Below are 21,714 nucleotides of genomic sequence, written 5' to 3'. Positions count from 1 at the left end.
TTTCTACCATAAATAACTTGGAGGAATAAACTTGGGTCTTCTGATTTCAATTTGCCAGATTGATATAAATTTCACAGATTCTTTTTTTGAAAAGGTTTTATTGTCAATATTTTCAGTAATGGAAGAGGATAGGGATATCATGATCTTGCAAAGTCATTAACCCAACATCAGTGTTAAGGATAGTTATTTTAAAATTTAATTTTCAGATAAAATTTATATTCAGATAAAGTCAACATGGTAGAACTTGCCAGATGAACCCAAATTATGATTTTTTTTTTCAAAAACAAAAGTAATAGACAAGATAAGTCTTGAATAAGACCCTAGCTAAAGGTGAAGACCATGGAGCTGAGCATAACTTACTGACCTGGATAGGATAGCAACAGTGCAACAGGAAACCATGCACAGTAAATAATTAATCCAGACCACAATGAAGAAAGTAAATTACATGTGACGGGTAATTATTGCAGATAGGATTAATTATGATGCAAGTTAAGAAAAGAAAGAAACTGGACTGAAATTTAATTTATTCAGATGAATTTTGAAAAATTCCATCATAAGATATTACTGATGAGCTGAAAATGATTTTCAGTGGAAGGAGAGACTGAATTCAGCAGCTGGTTGGATGCTGTAAAGTAACATGGTGAGGGTTGGAAAAAGAGGATGTAGGATTCTGTGATAATGAAGCAGAGATATTTTAATATCTGGTCAATAAATGCCTTTGATCTTTATGGTACCCGACCAGTTATTTGAATAATTTGATTAATTTTCTTCTCTCTTTTAATGAAGAGTGGTAGAATGGCAAAGGAACTAAACTTAGTAAGTCATCTTGTGAGAACTAAATTGGATGAATTGAAAAGACAGGAGGTGTCGCGACTACGAATGCTGATTAAAGCCAAAATAGATTCTCAGCAAGGTAAAGGTACTGTATAGAAACACTACTGATTTGTTTGTCATGTTTGTATAGCAAAGGATACTTGAATTGGAATCTAAAGTACTTAAGTCTGAATTTAGGGATGGAATCTGGTGTATTCTCTCATTCAATGTCCCAAAGTTTCATTGATCACATGTAAGTTGGTTCAATTTCTATATAGAAAAATTGTAACTACATAAATCTAGTGCTTCATCAAGTTCTGACATGTTATGCCTCCAAGCTAGTGCAGTGGTTTTTGAGTTCTGCTTTGTAAATGACGTCATTCAAGTTATTATACTGATTTTACTAAATGGTTCTGACTGTTAATGGGACTAAACGACAGAGAGTCAAATCATAAACACAATGGATTCTACAGACGATATAAACCCAGAACACCAAACTCAAAATGTTGAAGGAACTCAGCAGATCAGGCAGCATCTGTAGAGGCTGAGACCCTTCATCAGGACTGGACAAGAAGGGGAAAGAGGCCAGAATAAGATGTTATTAAATGAAACAATCATAAACAAGAGAAAATCTGCAGATGCTGGAAATTCAAGCAACACACACAAAATGCTGGAAGAACTCAGCTGGCCAGGCAGCATCAATGGAAAAGAGTACAGTCGGCATTTGGTCTTGGCTTGAACCGTCGACTGTACTCTTTTCCCATAGATGCTGCTTGGCTTGCTGAGTTCCTCCAGCATTTGGTGTGTGTTGCAGGTATTAACTGAGACCAGTTATGAGGGAAGGTGGGTGGCAGAGGAGTATGAAGTAAGAAGCTGAGAGGTGATGGGTGGAAAAGCTAAAGGACTGATGATAAAGGGGAGTGGGGAGAAGTTATCTGAAGTTAGAGAAATCAATGTTCATGCCATCAGGTTGGATGCTATACAAATGGAATATGAAGTATTGGTTCTGCAACCTGAGAGTGGCCTATTCATGGCAGTAGACAAGGCCATGGACCAAATTGTCAGAATTTTCTTTTTATTCTACTTTCTAAATCTAAAAGTGGACCCAAGCAAGAGGAATGAATATTAAATTCAGAGTGCACACATGCCTAGAAATTAGGTATATAGTACTGTTCCAGCATTTCGTGGTTGCAAGTAGATTTTATTTAAAGGGGAATTTAGGTTGGATCATGCCTGTCTGATCATGATAAGATCTGATTGTTTCTGTATAGGATACCTCATGATGTCAGTCATGGCTTATGCCATTTCAGTATGCTAATATTTTGAATTAAATACTGCTTGTCAAAAGAATGACTGTTATTTATGCAATCCTCTCACCGGGCTCAAATACAAACTTGGCTCGTTGGCTAACTCTGCTAACAGCCAAGTGACACAGCGATGAGAAGGCCACCTTTCATAAGCAGTATACGTCTAGGGTCGGTATCATTTGCAGTTCTACCAAACAGGAAAGTTAGGATGTTCCAGCTGAGGAACACTGATTGTAGTGAATACTCTGTAGTTACTGCCCCACACACAGTTAATGTTCACCAGGAAATGACCGGTCATATACCGACATAAAATTATGAAGTTTATTTATATTTTACCAGTCACAGTACGAGCTTCCCCAGTCACAAGACCATCTCAATTGAACTGGCTAACTCAGGAGTATTGCTACTTCCTCCCTAGAACCATTCATCTGCACAAAGCACTTCTTGCAATGGAGTTTCTCTTTCAGGCAGCATTCCCTTGTGCCCCACTCTGCAGCTCCCGCCAGAAGAACCCAAACCAGACTACAGGTGTCCCCTGCTTTACGAATGTTCGCTTTACACCACTTTGCTTTTTCAAAAGACCTACATTGGTAGTGTTTTCACATTACAAAGAGGATTTTCACTTTTATGAAAATTTTTCCCATATAAATTAATGGTTCTTCGCTTTATGCTATTTTGGCTTAAGAAAAGTTTCATAGGAACATGCTACCTTTGTAAAGGGGGGAATGCCTGTACTGCCCTGAGACCAGAAATCTCATCCCACCCAGTTCTCTAGAATTTTCTGTCGCATCCCACTGGGCAGAAAGTTACATGTTCTTGGACAGTCATGATTGGCTGACACAACATTCCTAAGTTGGGCAACATGGCTCCTTGTCTTTAACTGATGCCAAAACACACTTACTAGCAGGACATACTGCTTTTGCAGAAAACTGCTAAAATAAAAATGCCTCACAGCCTAGCAGTAGAAATCTTAACCAGAGTATTACATTTAGTAGTCACAAACCAAACAGATTTCTCTATTTTTAAGATAAATGCAGAGACTGAAAGTCTGATAAGACAGAAGATGCACAAAACATTCAACAGATCATGCATCAGTGTTGCTCGTCACAGACCCATCAGATTGCTGTATTATTGCCTACAGTGTAGCAGAGCCATTCAAAGACCACTTGCAATAAAAAAATAAAAAAATATAAAAATAAAGTTTTGCAGATAACTCGAGGTTAAGTACTCATGCTCAACACAATAGTTGAGTTTCTCATAGTTTATTTTCTTCAAAACATGGAAGGAAATGATTCAGCTTTGTCAAAATTTATACTCATGCTGAGGCTATTCCCATTAGTCCCACTTTTTCCCCAATCCTCAGTCTCCCTCACCAACGCTGCCCTGATTTTGCCACTACCCACCTAAAGTAGAATCTCCACCCCATCTAGTTTTCTGGTCTGGATCCTTCAACTTAGATGTAGGATGTTTCCTCTACTCTACTAAGAACATCTTTTTACAGGATCTAGGTGTGGTTGTGTATCCGAGTACTGCGGCTGAAGTTGGGGGTCTTTTGGGGAAGTTAACCTTACTATATGGCAAGATCAAAAAATTAAATAATGTTTTTTTTTCTTTTTCTATGTTTTAAAACAGAAGTTTGTTAGTCCCCAGGTGGACAATATCTTCCTCTTGATATGAATATCTCTGCATGTGTGTCTCAATGGGCTGCTGAAGAGACACAGGTATCTTGCATCAGTCTTCACTGTGGAAGATGCTCACAGTATGCCAGAAATTTGTGTCAGGGGGCAGAAGCAAGTGTTATTGCAATTGCTAAGGAGAAGCTGCTTGGGAACTGGAAGGTCTAAAGGTATATTAGTCACCGGGAGCATATGGACTACACCCCAGGGTACTGAAAAAGGTAGCTGAAGAGATTGTGGAGTTATTAGTAGTGACACACACAAAATGCTGGAGGAACTCGGTAGGCCAGGTAGCATCTATGGAAATGAATAAGCAGTCTACATTTAGGACCAAGACCCTTCTTCAGGACTGGAAGAAAAGGGGGAAGATGCCAGAGTATAAAAAGTGGGGGGAGGGGAAGGAGATAGCTAGAAGGTGATGGGTGAAGTCAGGTAGGTAGGAAAGATGAAGGATTGGAGAGGAGAGTGAACTGACCATAGGAGAAAGGGAAGGAGGAGAGGACCCAGGGGAGGTGATAGGCAGGTGAGAGGAGGTAAGAGACCACAGAGGGGAATAGAATAAGAGGGAAGGGTGAGGGAATTCTTTGGCTGCTTGCAGGGATAAGTGCCAGGAGGGAGATTAGTGGGAGGTGGGGGAAATGAATAGAGATGGGAATTATGGAGGGAGTGATATTTGTGGAAAGTTGGTGAACCAAAGTGCTACATGTGCCCATTAATCTTGTCCCTCACCTCCATTCAGGCCCCTAAGCAGTCCTTGAGAATCTTCTGGGGTCGTCTATTGTGTCCGGTGCTCCCGATGTGGCCTACTCTGCATTGTTGAGAACCACCGTAAATTGTGGGACCACTTCGTCGAGCACCTCTGCTTCATCCGCCAAAGGTGGAACTTCCTGGTGGCCAAACATTTTAATTCTAATTCCCATTCTTGTTTTGGTGTGTCTGTCCATGGCCTCCTCTTGTGCCAAGATGAGGCCACACTCAGGGTGCAGGAGCTACACTTCATATTCCATCAGGGTAGTTTCCAACCCGCTGGCATGAATATCAGTTTCTCCATCTGGTTTTAAAAAAATCCTTTTCCCTCCCCCTAGGACCCCTTGTTCCCATTCTTTACAATTTCTACTATCAACTTCCTTCCTACCCACCTGGCTTCACCCATCACCTTCTGGCATATTCTCCCTTTCCAGTCCTGAAGAAAGGTCTTGGTTGATGTTATGTACCAGCAGCAATAGATCACAAATGGAGTCAGGTTTTAATGTTAAAACCACTATATTTATTAGTATCTACTCAAAAATATAGAAAATTAAACAAAATAAATGGAAGTTAACAGTTTTATGTGTGTGTGGCTCCCAAACTGTCAAGCTTAGGAACAGTTCTTAAAGTCTTAAGATGGTAAACTAGAAAGGTCCAGTAATCCACGGAATAAGTGAGGGGAGGGACTGGTAAATACACGTTAAAATGTAGAGGAGGCGATCACGAAGAATTCCACAGGTTCCACGCTGGGAAAACAAAGTAACAGTTGCACAAGATCTTATCCGTCGAGTCGTCCCGAAATCCATGATGGAATCCATAATAAATCAGCCATGATGGAATGGCAGCACAGATCTGATGGGCCAAATGGCCTAATGCTTCTCAACACCCTTCTCTGTAACTGGATCTTGGACTTCTTGAAGGAAAGACCCTAGACTGTCCAAGTCACAGCACCATCTGAAGCTCCATTATACTCAGCACTGATGCCCCCATGGCTTTATGCTCAACCCATTGCTGTTCAAGTTTCTGACTCATGATTGCACTGCCAGATCCAGCTGGTTAGACTTGTCAACAACAATGATGAGTCGGCATGCAAAGAGGAGATAGAGAAGCTTGTCAAATGGTGTGAAAGCAACAACCTGAGGCTCAACAGGCACAAGACAAAAGGAATGATTATGGACTTCGGAAAAGCACAGGTTGACCACTCTCCATTGTACATCAGTGGCTCTGCTGTGGAGATAGAGTAAAGAGCACAAAGTTCCTCAATGTGTACATAATGGACATTCCAACCTGGACCCACAACACCACCTCATTTGTCAAGAAGGCACAGCATCATCTATTCTTTGAGGAGATTGAAGTGGGCAAGTCTTCCTGCTCCTATTCTAACAACTTTCTACAGAAGCACAGTTGAGAATCTCCCATCTGACTGCATCATTGTGTGGAATGGAAGCTGCAGGGCATTGGACCCAAAGCTCCTTCAGTGGACAGTCCAAATCACCAAGAGGACCACCAAGGTCTCTCTCCATCCTATTTGTGATATTTACTGGGAGTGTCATATACAAAAGGCTCAAAGCATTGTTAAGGATTCCTACTAACATCCTACAATCTCTTTGACCCACTACAAACAGGAAGGAAGTACAGAAACATCAGGCCTAAGACTGTCAAACTGGGCAACAATTTCTTCCCTCAGGCTGTGAGACCAATGAATACCCTGCCACCACCAAGATCTTATCACTAGGACAGCAAGATGTTCACTATTTAATTGTGTTGCACAATATGCAATTTGAACTAGATATTAACTCATTTGTGGTAATGTTATTTTATGAGCTGTGTGTGATACGTTTTGTGGGAGTACCTGATCTGGGGGAATGTTGTTTCGTTTGGTTGTATGTATGTACAGCCAGAGGATAATTAACTTGAACGTTGCAGGGCAATAATGCCTTCTAGTGCTGTTGTGTGTGAGCCAAATGGGCTGAGCTGGATCCAGCTTCATAGTTTATAGTGGGGATTATTTTGTATTTCAGAGAAAATGTTCCTATTAATTGCCCAATGTATCCTTTTTGATTTAAATCACTGTATTCTGCATATCAAGCTAACTTTTTTTTTAATAATCTTTCAGATGCAGGAATAGATCATCATGCTCTACTGAAGCAATTTGAGCACCTCAATCATCAAAACCCTCATAGCTTCGAGCCTGAGGACCTGGAATTATTGATTAAAACTGTAAGTAGCTACACAAAGAATGCAATATCAACTGTAAATCTTATCATTAAAAACATTTTGACAAAGTCTCTATATAAATTATCCTGTATGTGCTTTTGAATACATTGTTTCATCAGGAATTTGGGGGTTTCTGATGAAATTGACAACATTCAGTGCAAAATAAGTAGTTTGATTTGTTTTTGCTGCATACAGGCCACCAAAGATCTGGAAAATTATGACAAAGAGCGACATGAAGAATTTAAACGATATGAGATGTTGAAAGAACATGAAAGGCGGGAGTATTTGAAAACACTGGATGAAGAAAAGAGGAGGGAAGAAGAGGCACGATATGAAGAAATGAGAAAGAAACACCTGGATCATCCAAAAATTAATCATCCAGTAAGCAAAACATAACTCAAGTGAAAGGAAAGCTGAAATATATCACTTAAGCGGTCAAAAAAAAATCTAAGGGCATTATTAACTTGCGATTTAAAAAAAAAAACAAATAATCAGGATTGCAAATTGTTCAAAAAGAAAATGAACAAATATTTGCAAAATGCTCCATAATTGAAAAGGATAGAATATGGAAAGGAAAGCTGTGTAACCATAGTTCAAGTTAACAGAACGTGTTGGAAAAGGGTAACAAAGCCAACAAGGAAGGACTCATGTAGATTGATAAGAGAAATAAAAACACATCCATCACACAAATAAGGACACTCTGTAAACCTGGCAACAGTGGCAAGGAGGTGCAGAAAAAAAGTTTAAACACAAGTTAGTGAAGTGATTAACATTAGATAACCACATGGAGTGTGTTAGAGCAGGGGTATTCTGGGAATTCAGGACAATAATTCTTTGAAAATGGCGTCACATTTAGATAGGGTCATAAAGAAAGCTTTGAGCACATTGGCCTTCCTAAATCAATATACTGAGTACAGGAGATGTTATGTTGAAATAATTTAAGACATTGGAGAAGCCTAATTTGGAGTATTGTCTGCTGTTTTGGTCACTAACCCACAGAAAGATATAAGTAAGATTGAAAGAGTATACAGAGAAAATTTACAAGGATGTTGCTGGGTCTGGAGAATCTGAATTATAAAGTACGATTGAATAGGTTAGGACTTTATTCATAGAACCATAGAACATTACAGCACAGAAACAGGCCTTTTGGCCCTTCTTGGCTGTGCCGAACCATTTTTCTGCCTAGTCCCACTGACCTGCACCTGGGCCATATTCCTCCAAACCCCTCTCATCCATATACCTATCCAAGTTTTTCTTAAATGTCAAAAGTGAGCCCGCATTCACCACTTCATCTGGCAGCTCATTCCACACTCCCACCATTCTCTGCGTGAAGAAGCCCCCCCTAATGTTCCCTTTAAACTTTTCCCCCTTCACCCTTAACCCATGACCTTTTTTTTTCCTCCCCTAGCCTCAGTGGAAAAAGCCTGCTTGCTTTCTCTCTATCTATACCCATCATAATTTTATACACCTCTATCAAATCACTCCTCACTCTCCTACGCTCCAGGGAATAAAGTCCTAACCTATTCAACCTTTCTCTGTAACTCAGTTTCTCAAGTCCCGGCAACATCCTTGTAAACCTTCTCTGCACTCTTTCAACCTTATTAATATCCTTCCTGTAATTAGGTGACCAAAACTGCACACAATACTCCAAATTCGGTCTCACCAATGTCTTATACAACCTCACCATTACATTCCAACTCTTATACTCAATACTTTGATTTATAAAGGCCAATGTACCAAAAGCTCTCTTTACAACCCTATCCACCTGTGACGCCACTTTTAGGGAATTATGTATCTGTACTCCCAGATCCCTCTGTTCTACTGCACTCCTCAGTGTCCTACCATTTACCTTGTATGTTCTACCTTGGTTTGACCTTCCGAAGTGCAATACCTCACACTTGTCTGCATTAAACTCCATCTGCCATTTTTCAGCCCATTCCTCCAACTGATCTAAATCCCTCTGCAAGCTTTGAAAACCTTCCTCACTGTCCACTGCACCTCCAATCTTTGTATCATCAGCAAACTTGCTGATGGAATTTGCCGCATTATCATCCAGATCATTGATATAGATGACAAATAATAATGGACCCAGCACTGATCCCTGTGGCACACCACTAGTCACAGGCCTCCACTCAAGAGTAGCAATCCTCCACTACCACTCTGTGGCTTCTTCCATTGAGCCAATGTCTAATCCAACTTACTACCTCACCATGTATACCTAGCAACTGAATCTTCCTCACTAACGTCCCATGCAGGACCTTGTCAAAGGCCTTACTGAAATCCACGTATACAACATCCACTGCCTTCCCTTCATCCACTTTCCTGGTAACTTCCTAGAAAAACTCTTAATAGATTGGTTAAACATGACCTAAAACGTATAAAGCCATGCTGACTTTTTCTAATAAGTCCCTGTCTATCCAAATACTTGTAGATCCTATCTCTTGGTATTCCTTCCAATAATTTACCTCCTACCGATGTCAAACTTACCGGCCTATAATTTCCTGGCTTACTTTCTGAGCCTTTTTTAGACAACGGAACTACATGAGATATCCTCCAATCCTCCGGCACCTGACCCGTGGATAGCGACATTTTAAATATTTCTGCCAGGGCCCCTGCAATTTCAACACTAGTCTCCTTCAAGGTTTGAGGGAATACCCTGTCAGGTCCTGGGGATTTATGTACTCTGATTTGCCTCAAGACAGCAAACAGCTCCTCCTCTTTAATCTAAGTTACATGACCTCCCTACTTGTTTACCTTGTTTCCATAGACTCCATTCCAGTTTCCTTAGTAAATACAGATGCAAAAAAACCCATTTAATATCTCTCCCATTTCTTTTGGTTCCGTACATAGCCGACCACTCTGATCTTCAAGAGGATCAATTTTATCCCTTACTATCCTTTTGCTCTTAACATACCTGTAGAGGCTCTTAGGATTATCCTTCACCCCGACTGCCAAAGCAACCTCATGTCTTTTAGCCCTTCTGATTTCTTTCTTAAGTATTTTCTTATTCTTTTTATACTCCTCAAGCATCTTATTTCCTCCCTGTTGCCTATACATTTTATACACCTCTTCTTTAACAGAGAATATCCCTCGAGAACCAAGGTTCCTTATTCTTATTCATTTTGCCTTTAACCCTGACAGTAACATACAAACTCTGCACTCTCAAAATTTCTCGTCTGAAGGCCTCCCACTTACCAACGACATCCTTGCCAGAGAACAACCTGTCCCAATCTACGCTTTTTAGATCCTTTCTCATTTCTTCAAATTTGGCCTTTTTCCAGTTTAGTACTTCAACCTGAGGACCAGATCTATCTTTATCCATGATCAAGTTGAAACTAATGACGTTATGATCACTGGAACCAAAGTGTTCCCCTACACACACTTCCATCTGCCCTAAATCATTTCCTAATAGGAGATCTAATATTGCATCCTCCCTAGTTGGTACATCTATATATTGATTTAGAAAACTTTCCTGAACAGATTTCACAATCTCTAACCCATTTAGACCTTTAACAGTATGGGAGTCCCAATCAATGTGTGGAAAATTAAAATCCCCTACTATCACAACTTTATGTTTCCTGCAGTTGGCTGCTATCTCTCTGCAGATTTACTCCTCTAATTCTCGCTGACTATTGGGTGGTCTATAATACAACCCTATTAATGTGGTCATACCTTTCCTGTTTCTCAGCTCCACCCATATGGCCTCAGTAGACAAGCCCTCTAATCTGTCCTGCCTGAGCACTGCTGTAATATTTTCCCTGACTAGCAAAGCTACCCCCTCCGCCCCCCCACCCTTCATCCCTCTGCCTCTATCACGTCTGAAACATCGGAACCCTGGAACATTGAGCTGCCAGTCCTGCCCCTCCTGTAGCCAAGTTTCACTAATGGCTATGATGTCAGAATTCCACGTGTCAATCCAGGCCCTCAGCTCATCTGCCTTTCCCACAATACTCCTGGCATTGAAATATACACACCTCAAAAGATTGTTACCACCACACACAACCTTACTATTTGTGACTTTGCATGAACTACTAACATCATTCATTTTTACACCCGTTCCTCTATCTGCTCTGGCACGCTGGTTCCCATCCCCCTGCATATCTAGTTTAAACCCTTCCCAATAGCACTAGCAAACCTCCCTGCCAGTATATTGGTCCCCTTGTAGTTCAGGTGTAACCCGTCTCTCTTGTACAGGTCCCACCTGCCCCAGAAGAGGTCCCAATGATCTAGAAATCTGAAACCCTGCCCCCTACACCAGTTTCTCAACTACGTGTTCATCTGCCAGAGCATCCTACTCTTACCCTCTCTGGCACGTGGCACAGGCAGCAATCCGGAGATTACTACCCTCGAGATCCTGTTTTTCAACTTCTTACCAAGCTCTCTGTACTCACTCTTCAGGACCTCCTGACTCTTTCTACCAATGTCATTGGTACCGATGTGTACCATGACATCTGGCTGATCTACCTCCTACCTCAGAATGCTGTGCACGTGATCAGAGTCATCCCTGACCCTGGCACCCGGGAGGCAACAAACCATCCGGGAGTCTCTGTCACGACCACAGAATCTCCTGTCTGTACCCCTGACTATGGAGTCCCCTAACACTACTGCTCTCCTCTTCTTCCTCCCTCAGAATAGAGAAGATTGAGAGGAGGTTTGATAGTTACACAAAATTGTAAGAGGTATAGATAGGGTAAATGAAAGCAAGCTTTTTCCACTGCTGTTTGTTGGGACTACAAACAGGTCATGGGTTAAAGGTGAAAGGTGAAAAGTTTAAGGAGAACATGAGGGGCAAGTGATGCATGCAAGTTTGATTTCAGTGTTTAAATGAAGTTTGGATAGGTACCTGAATGGTAGAGGTATGGAGGTCGATGGGATTAGGCAGTTTAAATGGTTTGGCATGGACTAGATGGGCCAAAGGGCCTGTTTCTGTGCTGTACTTTTGTATGATTCTAATTTGGATTTTGTTTTCAAGTTGTGAAATTGAGTTGCAGTTATAAGTTCCATAGAAAGGGCGAGTGATTTGTGAATCCTTTATATCAGTATTATTATACAGTTGGCCCTCCTTATCCTTATCCGTGGGGGATTGGTTCCGAGACCCCCTGCGGATACCAAAAATCGCGGATGCTCTAGTCCGTTATTTAACCTGAATCAGTGCGGTGGTCTTTCGGACCCAGCGGAACCCCGGACTTTATTATTTTGAACATGTTCAAAGCGGTGGGCATTAGGACCCGGCGTAGCTCTGAATCTGCGGTGTTTCTGTTCACGAAAATAATCACGATCGTGATTGAAAATAAGGTGGAAGTAATAAAGCAATCGAAAAGAGGTGAAACGCCATCGGTCATTGGAAAAATGTTAGGCTACAGTCGGTCAACGATCGGAACAATTTTAACGGAGCATGTGAAAGGCCTTGCCCCGATGAAAGCTACGATTATTACTAAACAACGCAGTGGTTTAATTATTGAAATATGTATGTTTCTTAAGTGTTTTATATGCATAGAAAGGTAAAATATGTACTATATGCTAAGAAAAAAATCTGACTAACTGACGCTAAGTAATATCGGATGTACCTGTTCCGACTTCAAATTCAACTTAAAGACGGCTCAGGAATGGAACTCATTCATAACCTGGGGACTTCCTGTCCTTTAGTCATTTCTAGATTACTTACAATACCTAATACAATGTAAATGCTATGTAAATGGTTGTTATACTGTATTGTTTAGGGAATAATGACAAGAAAAAATAGTCTGTACGTGCTCAAACAGCGAGTACTAGAGAGAGAACTTCCGGGTTTTCCCAATCAGCGGTTGGTTGAATCCGCGGATAAGGAGGGCCAACTGTATGGTACTTTCCACTAAATGTAAAGGCCATTGCACAGGATGTTTGTTTTGGAGTTGTGCAGACGGTGGATAATCAGATTGGCACTTTCTGTTCTTCACCGCCCCCCCCCCCCCCCCACACCCACACACACAATTGTTTGTGTTTTAGATTGATTTGCAACGTGTTTAAATAGATTCCTCTGCTTGTAAGTGTTGGGAGATTACTGCAATTTTGTAAACCTCTGCTGAGGGGTCGAATGTTGGACCAAGAGTATTAATTTAAAAGTCGTCGACATTTTCCATGTGGTTATCTAATGTTAGTTAATTACTTCACTAATTTGTGTTCAAACTTGATTTCTACACCACCTTGCCACTGTTGCCAGGTTTACAAAGTGTCCTTATTTGTGTGATGGATGTGTTTTTATTTCTCTTATCAATCTACGTGAGTCCTCGTTGGCTTTGTTACCCTTTTCCAACACATTCTGTTAACTTGAGCTATGGTTACACAGCTTTCCTTTCTATATTCTATCCTTTTCATTTATGGAGTATTTTGCAAACATTTGTTCATTTTCTTTCAGAACAATTTGTAATGTTGATTATTTGTTTTTTTTTTAAATCGTAAGTTAATATTGCCCTTTTTTTTCCAACGGAGGTGTTGTATTACTATACAAATAGGATAATTCAATATAAATCGCAGTTCATCTCAGTTTTAAAATTTCCTGTTTTACTCTATTTTAACCAAAATTATAGCTACCTTGCTCTATTTATTTTCACCATTGGCCTAGAAATGCCCTTTTCTGGCTGATTTTTATCTTCTTGCTCGTTGTGATGTTTCTTTTAGATGATAAGCACAAGGGATTCTGCGGATGCTCAAAATCTTGAGCAGTACACACAAAATCCTGGAGGAACTTAACACCATCTACGGAGAGCAATAAACAGTCGATGTTTCGGCTGAGAACCTTCTTTAGGACTGGAGAGAAAGGAGGCAGAACCTAGAATAAGAAGGTGGGGGGAAGAGGAAGGAGGACAAAGCTGGCAGGTGATGGCTGAGATTAAGTGGGGGAAAGGTGGGTGGGGGAATAAGTAGCTGGGAGGTGATGAGTAGAAAGGGTAAGGGGCTGAAGAAGAATAAAACTCTCCTCTATCGGATTATCAGAGAAGAAATGGCAGGAGGGGTACCAGACTGAGGTGATAGGCTGGACAAGATGAAGATAAAAGAAAGGTAAGAGGGGAACCAGAATGGGAAATGGAAAAAGAGAGGGTGGGATTACCAGAAGTTGAAGGTCGTCAAAATAATGAGGCATTGCTCCTCCTGCCTGACAGTGGCCTCACCATGGCAGTAGAGGAGGCCATTTATCTGTCATGTCGGAATGGGAAATGGGTGGCCACTAGGATGCAGTAGATGACCCCAACAGACCGGCAAGTGAAGTGTCGCCTCACCTAGAGGGATTGTTTGGGGTCAAAATGGTGGTGGAGGTGTAGGGGCTGGTGTAGCACTTGTTATGCCTGCAGGGTTAATGCCAGGAGGGAGATCGGCGGGGAGGGACATGTGGACGAGGGAATCGCGTAGAGAGCAATCCTGTGGAAAGCAGAGTGTGTGGGAATGAGTTTAGCGGAGACCTTTCCCTTTCCCTTAACCCCACCCCTCCCCTTAACACCCCACCCCGACTTCTTCCCCCTTCCTCTTCAGTCCTGATGTAAGATCTCAGCCAGAAATGTCGGCTCTTTATTTCTCTGCACAGATGCTGCCTGATCTGCCGAGTTCCAGCACTTTGTGTTTCTTTCAGATTTTGCTTTGCTATAATTCCACAGGGTCTTCATTAACTTTTATTCGTGATTTGGAATGTTTGTGATTTATAGTTATCTTTATGTTGTATATAATGAATTGAATGTGAAAATAAACCTCTATCAGGTTTGCTACTGGTGTCTTGTCAATACATTCAAAATTGGTGGTTATACAATGTCACTGCCCTAATTTGTTGATGGCACTCATTTTTTCTTGGGTGTTTTATATTGCTTCTCTTAAATTGTGCTAGTTCCTAATTAAATTATTTTTTATTTTAATTTGCATATTTTAATCCTCACATTTTCCATTTTTCCATACTCGGGTCTTCCCCTTTACAGCAATCTATGAGCCTATTAGACCTGGTCTTTACTTCAGCTAGCCAGATTGCCTGGACTTCCTCACTTTTCCTTCAGACTTGGTGATTACATGTACTCTGCACTATGTACATTTTATGTTTCTTAAAGGTATGAGATCATGACAGCATTGTGAGATAATATCTCTTTTGTGCTTTTCTGTGTTCCCACCCGCAAACATGCCAGTTCTCTGCTTCAAACTATTTGACTGTTCTCAAAGCCTTGCATGTGCAGAATGGAAATAGACGCAGATGTGAATAGAATTTGGCAGCTATTGGCTGTGATTTTTATTTGACACAGTGTGCAATGTTAGCACTGAAATTTAAATGTTTTGTCCACGTTTCTTTGCAGGGAAGCAAGGATCAGTTGAAAGAAGTTTGGGAGGAAACTGATGGCCTTGATCCTGATGACTTTGAACCAAAGACTTTCTTCAAGCTACATGGTAAAATTGGTCAATCACTTAGTTTAATTTATCGTAGCTTGATATTAGTGAGAGCACTAAGCAGTTAAGATGTATCTTGTTTTATCTGGCTGCAGTTTTTGTGGCAAGATCAGCATTTTATTTTAATCCTTGAGAATTCTGATGGTGCAAGGCAGGGTTAGTCACACAAAGCCTGGGTGCGAAGTAGGTCCTTCTGAGATTTTGACCAAAACCAATCTTCAGCCAAGTTGGTTCAGTGCAATAGTTAAACACAAGTTAAAGCAAAAGTTGTGCTCCTCAGATAAAACCTGGCTATAATAATCTGTGCTCCAAAACTGGTTGCCTTTCTAGCAAAGGTACACCAGTACAGTTACAACTAGTATCTATCCTTTCTTTTAAACTACCTTCTATGCCAATGGTGTTTAGGGCTGTAATGAAAGTCCTCCATCTTTGGCCATGAATTCTCCATTCCTGTTGTGTAACTTTTTTTTGACTTGTCAGGGTTGTTATCCCTGAACTGAACTCCCAAACCCGGAGGACTGTTAGACCACCCTTAGTCTGGCCTCTACCCTTTAACTTGTTTTTTTAGCATGGGTGACCCTGCCAGGAACCAAAACCTAACGTCCTGACTTCAGCCAATATAGCTCTTTGGGTCATTGAGGTATGCAAGCCTCCAAAACTTATGATGAAGTTGTGGTACTCTTGGAGTTGCACTCCACCCAACAATGTGGAAAGTCACCTAGTTTGTCCTGTTCACAAGTAGGACAAATCCATTCTGACTAATTAGTGTCTAATTTGCCTACTCTGAATCATAGCAAAGTGATAGAGGACATTGTTTACAATATTATAGAGGACATTTCAGGATTTGCCTGTTTCTGGTGTACTCTATACCTCATCACAGCATGGATTAAAACGTGGAAAGGAAAATTGGCTTCCATGGATGTAGCAAGACTGACTGCAAGTAACATCAAGGCAACATTTGCTGTCTGTCAACTCAAATGCCTTTGGAAAAACTAATGTCATAGAGTAATACAGCATGGCGACAGACCCTTCTGCCCAATGGGTCCATGCTGACCACAGCATTCTTCTGGGTAGTTCAGTTCGGCCCATAACCCTCAAAGTCTCTCCACTCCATCTAATTATTCAAATACCTCTTAATTGTTGCAATTGTATCTGCCTCGGCCACTTCTTAGAGCAGCTCATTCCAGGTATCCACTGCCCTCTGAGTAAACAAGTCACTTTTCAGGACTCCTTTAAGTGTCTCTCATCTTGGCACTGCTCCAACTCCAAGTTTTATCTTTTGCCCTGACTACTGTATTTCAAAGCAAATAGAATTGTGGCCACTGGACCTGGGGTGCTCCCCAAAAGCCACTTCAGTTACATGGCCTGCCTTGTTCCCAAGGGCAGATGCAGTATTGCACCTTCCCCATCCGGGCCATTTGTATTCTGGGTGTCCTGTCACTTTCGATGGCATCAGCTTTTCTAATCTCGCACCATTGGAGGCGGGCAGGGTGCAGAATCACCATTGGCCAAGTGATCAGTGTGATCAGCCACATCAATACTGTAGTTGGACTGGCAGGTCGGAGACTGAGGTGTCCTGTGGTGAGTGGCTCATCACCTGATACCACAAAGCCGTACCACCAACTACATGACAGAATTTTCTCCATTTGTTTGGAAGAATGCAGCTCCAACAGTAGTTAGGAAGTTGATTGTATCCAGGATGAGGCAGTCTACTTGATTGATCTTTCATTATCACTCTTTTAAAGAAAAAGCACACTCTCTCCACCAAAACATAGTGGCTGCAGTGTGTACTAGCTACAATGTGTACAGTGATTATCCACCTGGATTCTTCTGACTCATAAATGTTAATTCCAGTATTAAATAATATTAGAGTTCATCTGCTATAAACAATAAGCTTTAAGGGAGGAATAGGGACAATTCACATGTTTCTGCTTGTATGGCGTACTCATTAAAGAATTAACTACAGTAAGTTTTTCCTCTCTCAGATACTAATGGTGATGGATTCTTGGATGAGCAGGAGATGGAAGCATTATTTACTAAAGAGGTATTAACCAATATTCTGTTTTTTTGGGAAAATTTGCTCCAGTGTTTGCATTAAAATATAACATTAAACTTTGAAGTTGAGCACATTCAGAACAATATTCACAGCTGGAATGGGGGTTTTTGTGTTTGAAGAACAAGTCAGGATTCCTGTTTATATGCACAAGTACGTGTATGTACAGGCGCAATGCAAAACTTGCAGAAACATAGCAGACACATAACATTATGAAAGTAGCATTCATTTAAAAAAAAACTGATTTTATGAATCATTTTTAACAGAATGCACAAGGACAAAATAAGATAACAAGGTCCATTTTTGTTTAAAGTGGTCAAAGTGTTGCTAAACTGGAGTGATTTAGCTTTTGCCAGTTGGTTCAGGAATACAGTGGTTGGAGAGGAATAGCTGTTCTGGAAGCTGATGGTGTGGGTCTTCAGGTTTTTGTACCTCTTCACCACCGGTAGCTGCAAAACTGCATGGGCCGGATTGTGGTTATCTTTCATGATCAGTGTTGCCGCCTTGAGGCAGTGCCTCCTTCAGTTGTTATCCGTGGGGGGGTGGGTGAGAGGGTGGTGGGGATGTGCCTGTGATATACTGGGCAGAATCCACTTCCTTCTGCAGCTTCTTGCATTCCTGTGCAATTGAATTGCTGTACCAGCCCATGATGCAACTACACAGGATACTTTCAGCAGTACATCTGCCGAAGTTTGTCAGCGTTCAATGCTGAGCTGAATCTTCATCAGCTCCTAAGGAAGTAAAGACACTGGCTTGCTTTCCTTATGCTGGCATTTATGTGCTGGGCCCAGGACAGATCATCTGATATATTAACACCCAGGAGTTTAAAGCTGTTGACTTTCCACAACTAATACCCAAATGTAGATTGAAGTCAACAATCAGCTCTTGAGTTTTGCTGAAGTTGAGTGAGAGGTTGTCTTTGCCATACCACTCAACCAGGTGGTCTATCTCACCTGTGATTTGTCTAAGCATAGTAGAAACATCAGTAAATTTGAAGATCGCATTGGAGCTACATTTGTGTGTATAGTGAGTAGAGCAAGGGGCTAAACACACAGCCTGGAACTACACGTGTTGGTGGTCAACAAGCAGATCTGATTCAGGAGTATTACCAGTGACATACGTTGTGAAATTTGTTGTTGTTGTAACAGTACAGTTGCAGTACAGACCTAGGAATCTCTGAGAGAGTAAATAGTGTAAAAGAGGAAGAGCAAGGTAGTGTTCAGTCAGAAATCTGAGGTGAAACAGCTGTTCCTAAAGCATTGAGCGTGGGTCTTCAGGCTCCTGTAGCTCCTCCATGATGGTGGTGATGAGAATAGGGCATGTGCCGGATGGTGAGAGTCTGTAATGATGGTGTAGCAGTTACTTGAAAACACAGAGCGAGGGACTCAGTACTGAACTCCCAAATAACTGAGTTCCAAGTTGAAAAACAAGTACCGTAGATTCCGGACTACAGAGCGCACCTGATTAAAAGCCGCTGGCTCTAATTTTAGAAAGAAAATCAATTTTTTACTTGTACAGGCCGCACCGGATTTTAGGCCGCACCGGATTTTCGGCCGCAGGTGTCCCACGTTGTAATATGAGATATTTACACAGAAAGATATTACACATGAGGATTTTTTAACTTTTAATTAAATCCATATGGTAACATAAACAAATACATATTGCAAATGCTTTTTATCGAACCGTGCCTGTAACGCGGCTACTTTTAAATATACGTTGCGTATACTTTTTTACTGAACAACATTCCAATATCTCCTAACGACTGGTAAAAAATATATATACTGCAGCCTACCAGGAAAAGTTATTGATCGCCTTTAACTTAAAAGCAGCGTTTCGCTCGGGTCTAATGCCGCTCCGCCGCTCGCCCCCCGCCGTCCCGTTTATCGCAAACCGGCATTTCCCACAAGACGCGGCGAAACCGGATGTGACGTCATAGCATCCCGCGATGTAGTACAGAAAACAAATATAGTTAAAACTCTTCTAACTTTAACTAGAAAATGAATTACTAAGCGAAAATATTATAAACTAAATAACTGCCATAAAGGCAGCACAATGCTTTTCTTCGAGTGTTTTCCATGTTGATGAGGGTGAGTACAAATGACTGATTTACAATAATTTAATTGTGAAAGTGCGCTTGATTTATCGTACAATTTCATTGGACCTCTGTGAACTACTCATCAATTTTATTGGTCTACTGTTACGAGGCAAAATGTTTTTGGCGGCATGAAAAAAAATCATGCATTAGCCGCACCGTATTAAAGGCCGCAGAGTTCAAAGCTGTTCAAAATGTGGGAAAAAAGTAGCGGCTTAAAATCCGGAATCTACGGTACTATGTTCAATCCTTTATTACAAAACCAGCAAAAACTAACAATATTATAACAACATTAGAAACGAGCATACTAAAATTAGTGAAATAACAAAATAGGTGGAATAAGAGTAATTAGCATTCAACAAAAAAATCCTGGCTCACTCTCTCTCAACTAAACTAAACAACCTATCCAGGACAAAGCATGATTATGTGACTATACTCATTTGTTTCTACAACTCCCCAATTTGCATGACAAGTTACCGTAATCCATAGTAAACATGCAACACATAATATAATACAGACAGGAAATAGATACATAGCTCCTACATCATAGCCCCTAATTATTAAACTATAATAATTACAACTACATACAATGCTACCAAAATGGGAGACAGGAAGTCTTCAAGGATAAACATTTTAACTTTTATGTAAATGTCTCTTTCTTCTTCCAGCCAAGTGGTGTAACAGTCATCTAGGCCAGAGGTTACCAGCATTTAGCCCAGTACAGAGTGATCTTTACCACCACTCTCTGTCAAGTCAAAATCTAGAGCTGTAAAACTTCAAACCTCTGCCTCCTGTAGAAGACAGATCTTGGTTATAGGCCTGTCCAGAGAGCTGGTCTTGGTCTGAATGAGTACCTGCTGAACAAATCCTCTTCTGTCTGCAAAGACTTGGGTGACTACTCCCACAATCCATGAGTTTTAAGGCGCTGTGTTATCAACTATAAGCACAGTGCCTTCTCGTAGGGAATTGCGTTTTATATGTGACCATTTCTGATGTTCCTGTAACTGCAGTAAGTGCTTCCTGATCCACCATTTCCAAAGCAAGTTTGATAAGTATTAGACCTGTTTCCATCTATGATGAACAAAAAAGGCTTTCTTTTGTAACTCTCTTGGTGGTAAGGATGGTGAGGTCTTCAGAAGCAACAGATAGTTTGATGATAGTGCTTCCAAATTATTGGGATTGGTGGATGCTTTAGTAATTGGACGTTCACAGATAATAGGCTGTAATTCGCAAAGGACTATGTGGAACCCCTCCATCAAGATTCTGTACCTTTGGTGGAATTGAGAACCTGTATTGCTGATTTAATTAATCTCTCCCATATTCATCCATGATGTGAACCAACCAGCAGTTAAAATCCACTTAACTCCTTTCTGAAGACGGACATCAGTGATCTGTGAATAGTTCCGCTTCTCAATGACTTCTCTCAACTTGCAGTCAGTTCCAACAAAGTTTGTCGCATATTCAGAGCACTGCGCAAACCTGTCCTTGTCTTGTGTAAAAAAAATTGAAGTGCATTACAAAGGAATCTGTCCAAGGAAGATGCCACCTCAATGTAAATAGTTCATGTAACTAGACAGATAGATATGACACCATACCCATCATTATACTCCTTCCAGTGGTCCATTTACAGTCCACCCCAACATTGTTCTAATTGCATAATGTCCATATTGACACTGCAAATCACTTGCAATGGCTCCAATGCTTTACACACATTTGCCCCTATCGGTAGCTCAATTTCCAAATCAATCTGTGGCAAATGGACATGTCTTGGGTGAGACCATTCCTGGAGTTCCCTCCTGTCATGGAATGTTCAGTCTGTAGACAGGCATACTTCCCTGTGTATAGATGTTGGGTAGTTCACAATAGTTTTCAACATCTAGGTCCGCCTCTTTCAATCCTGAAACAATATAGCTCACAACCTTTCTCTTGACCCATCATGCGCACGAGAATGTGTGCTCTTTTTTCCTGTGAGGTTGAGCTTGTTCATGAGGCCCACTATGCAGAACATTGTTGTACTTCCTTGATCCTGGAAAGCATAAGTAACCACTGTCTTGTTACCTTTCTCAGACTTGATTTGTACTGGAATTATGGGAAGTTTACAGTTCTGATCAATGGATACCAGGACATTACTCTGCTGTGTCTGATTCTTTTAGGGCTTGCTTTGATTCTGCACCTTTCATTTGAGTGAATATGAAGGGTGCTGGGATGCTTGCCACTGCATACCGTGCATGAAAGATGCTTCCTACAATCCTTGCTGATGTGCCCTGTGCACAACAGCCACAGCAGACACCATTTTCCTTTAGGAAGGCAAGTTTCTCACTATGGGGGTTTTTCTCCAGCTGAGGGCACGAATCCAGTGTTCACCTTCGCAGAACATGTGCTTGACGAAACCATTTTCCTTCTGTTAGTTCC

General features: G+C 41.1%; 1 protein-coding gene across 2 annotated transcripts in view; it reads left to right on the top strand.

Moving 5' to 3' along the window:
* The window catches only part of LOC140729545 (nucleobindin-2-like), a 53,102-nt gene that overhangs the window by 14,440 nt on the left and 16,948 nt on the right, over positions 1-21,714 (top strand). Inside the window, exons 4-8 of one of the 2 annotated variants that reach the window (XM_073049391.1) lie at positions 787-913; positions 6,660-6,763; positions 6,956-7,141; positions 15,067-15,157; positions 17,143-17,201. In XM_073049391.1, the coding sequence (XP_072905492.1) occupies positions 787-913; positions 6,660-6,763; positions 6,956-7,141; positions 15,067-15,157; positions 17,143-17,201 (567 nt within the window). Of the gene's footprint in view, positions 1-786; positions 920-6,659; positions 6,764-6,955; positions 7,142-15,066; positions 15,158-17,142; positions 17,202-21,714 lie in introns of both variants that reach the window. The other variant, XM_073049390.1, reaches the window with a different exon arrangement.

Source organism: Hemitrygon akajei, chromosome 6 (assembly GCF_048418815.1).
Source record: "Hemitrygon akajei chromosome 6, sHemAka1.3, whole genome shotgun sequence".
NCBI classification, from domain to species: Eukaryota; Metazoa; Chordata; class Chondrichthyes; order Myliobatiformes; family Dasyatidae; genus Hemitrygon; species Hemitrygon akajei.
The sequence above is the reverse complement of the archived record's forward strand: the minus strand, read 5'-3'. Positions and strand labels throughout refer to the sequence as shown.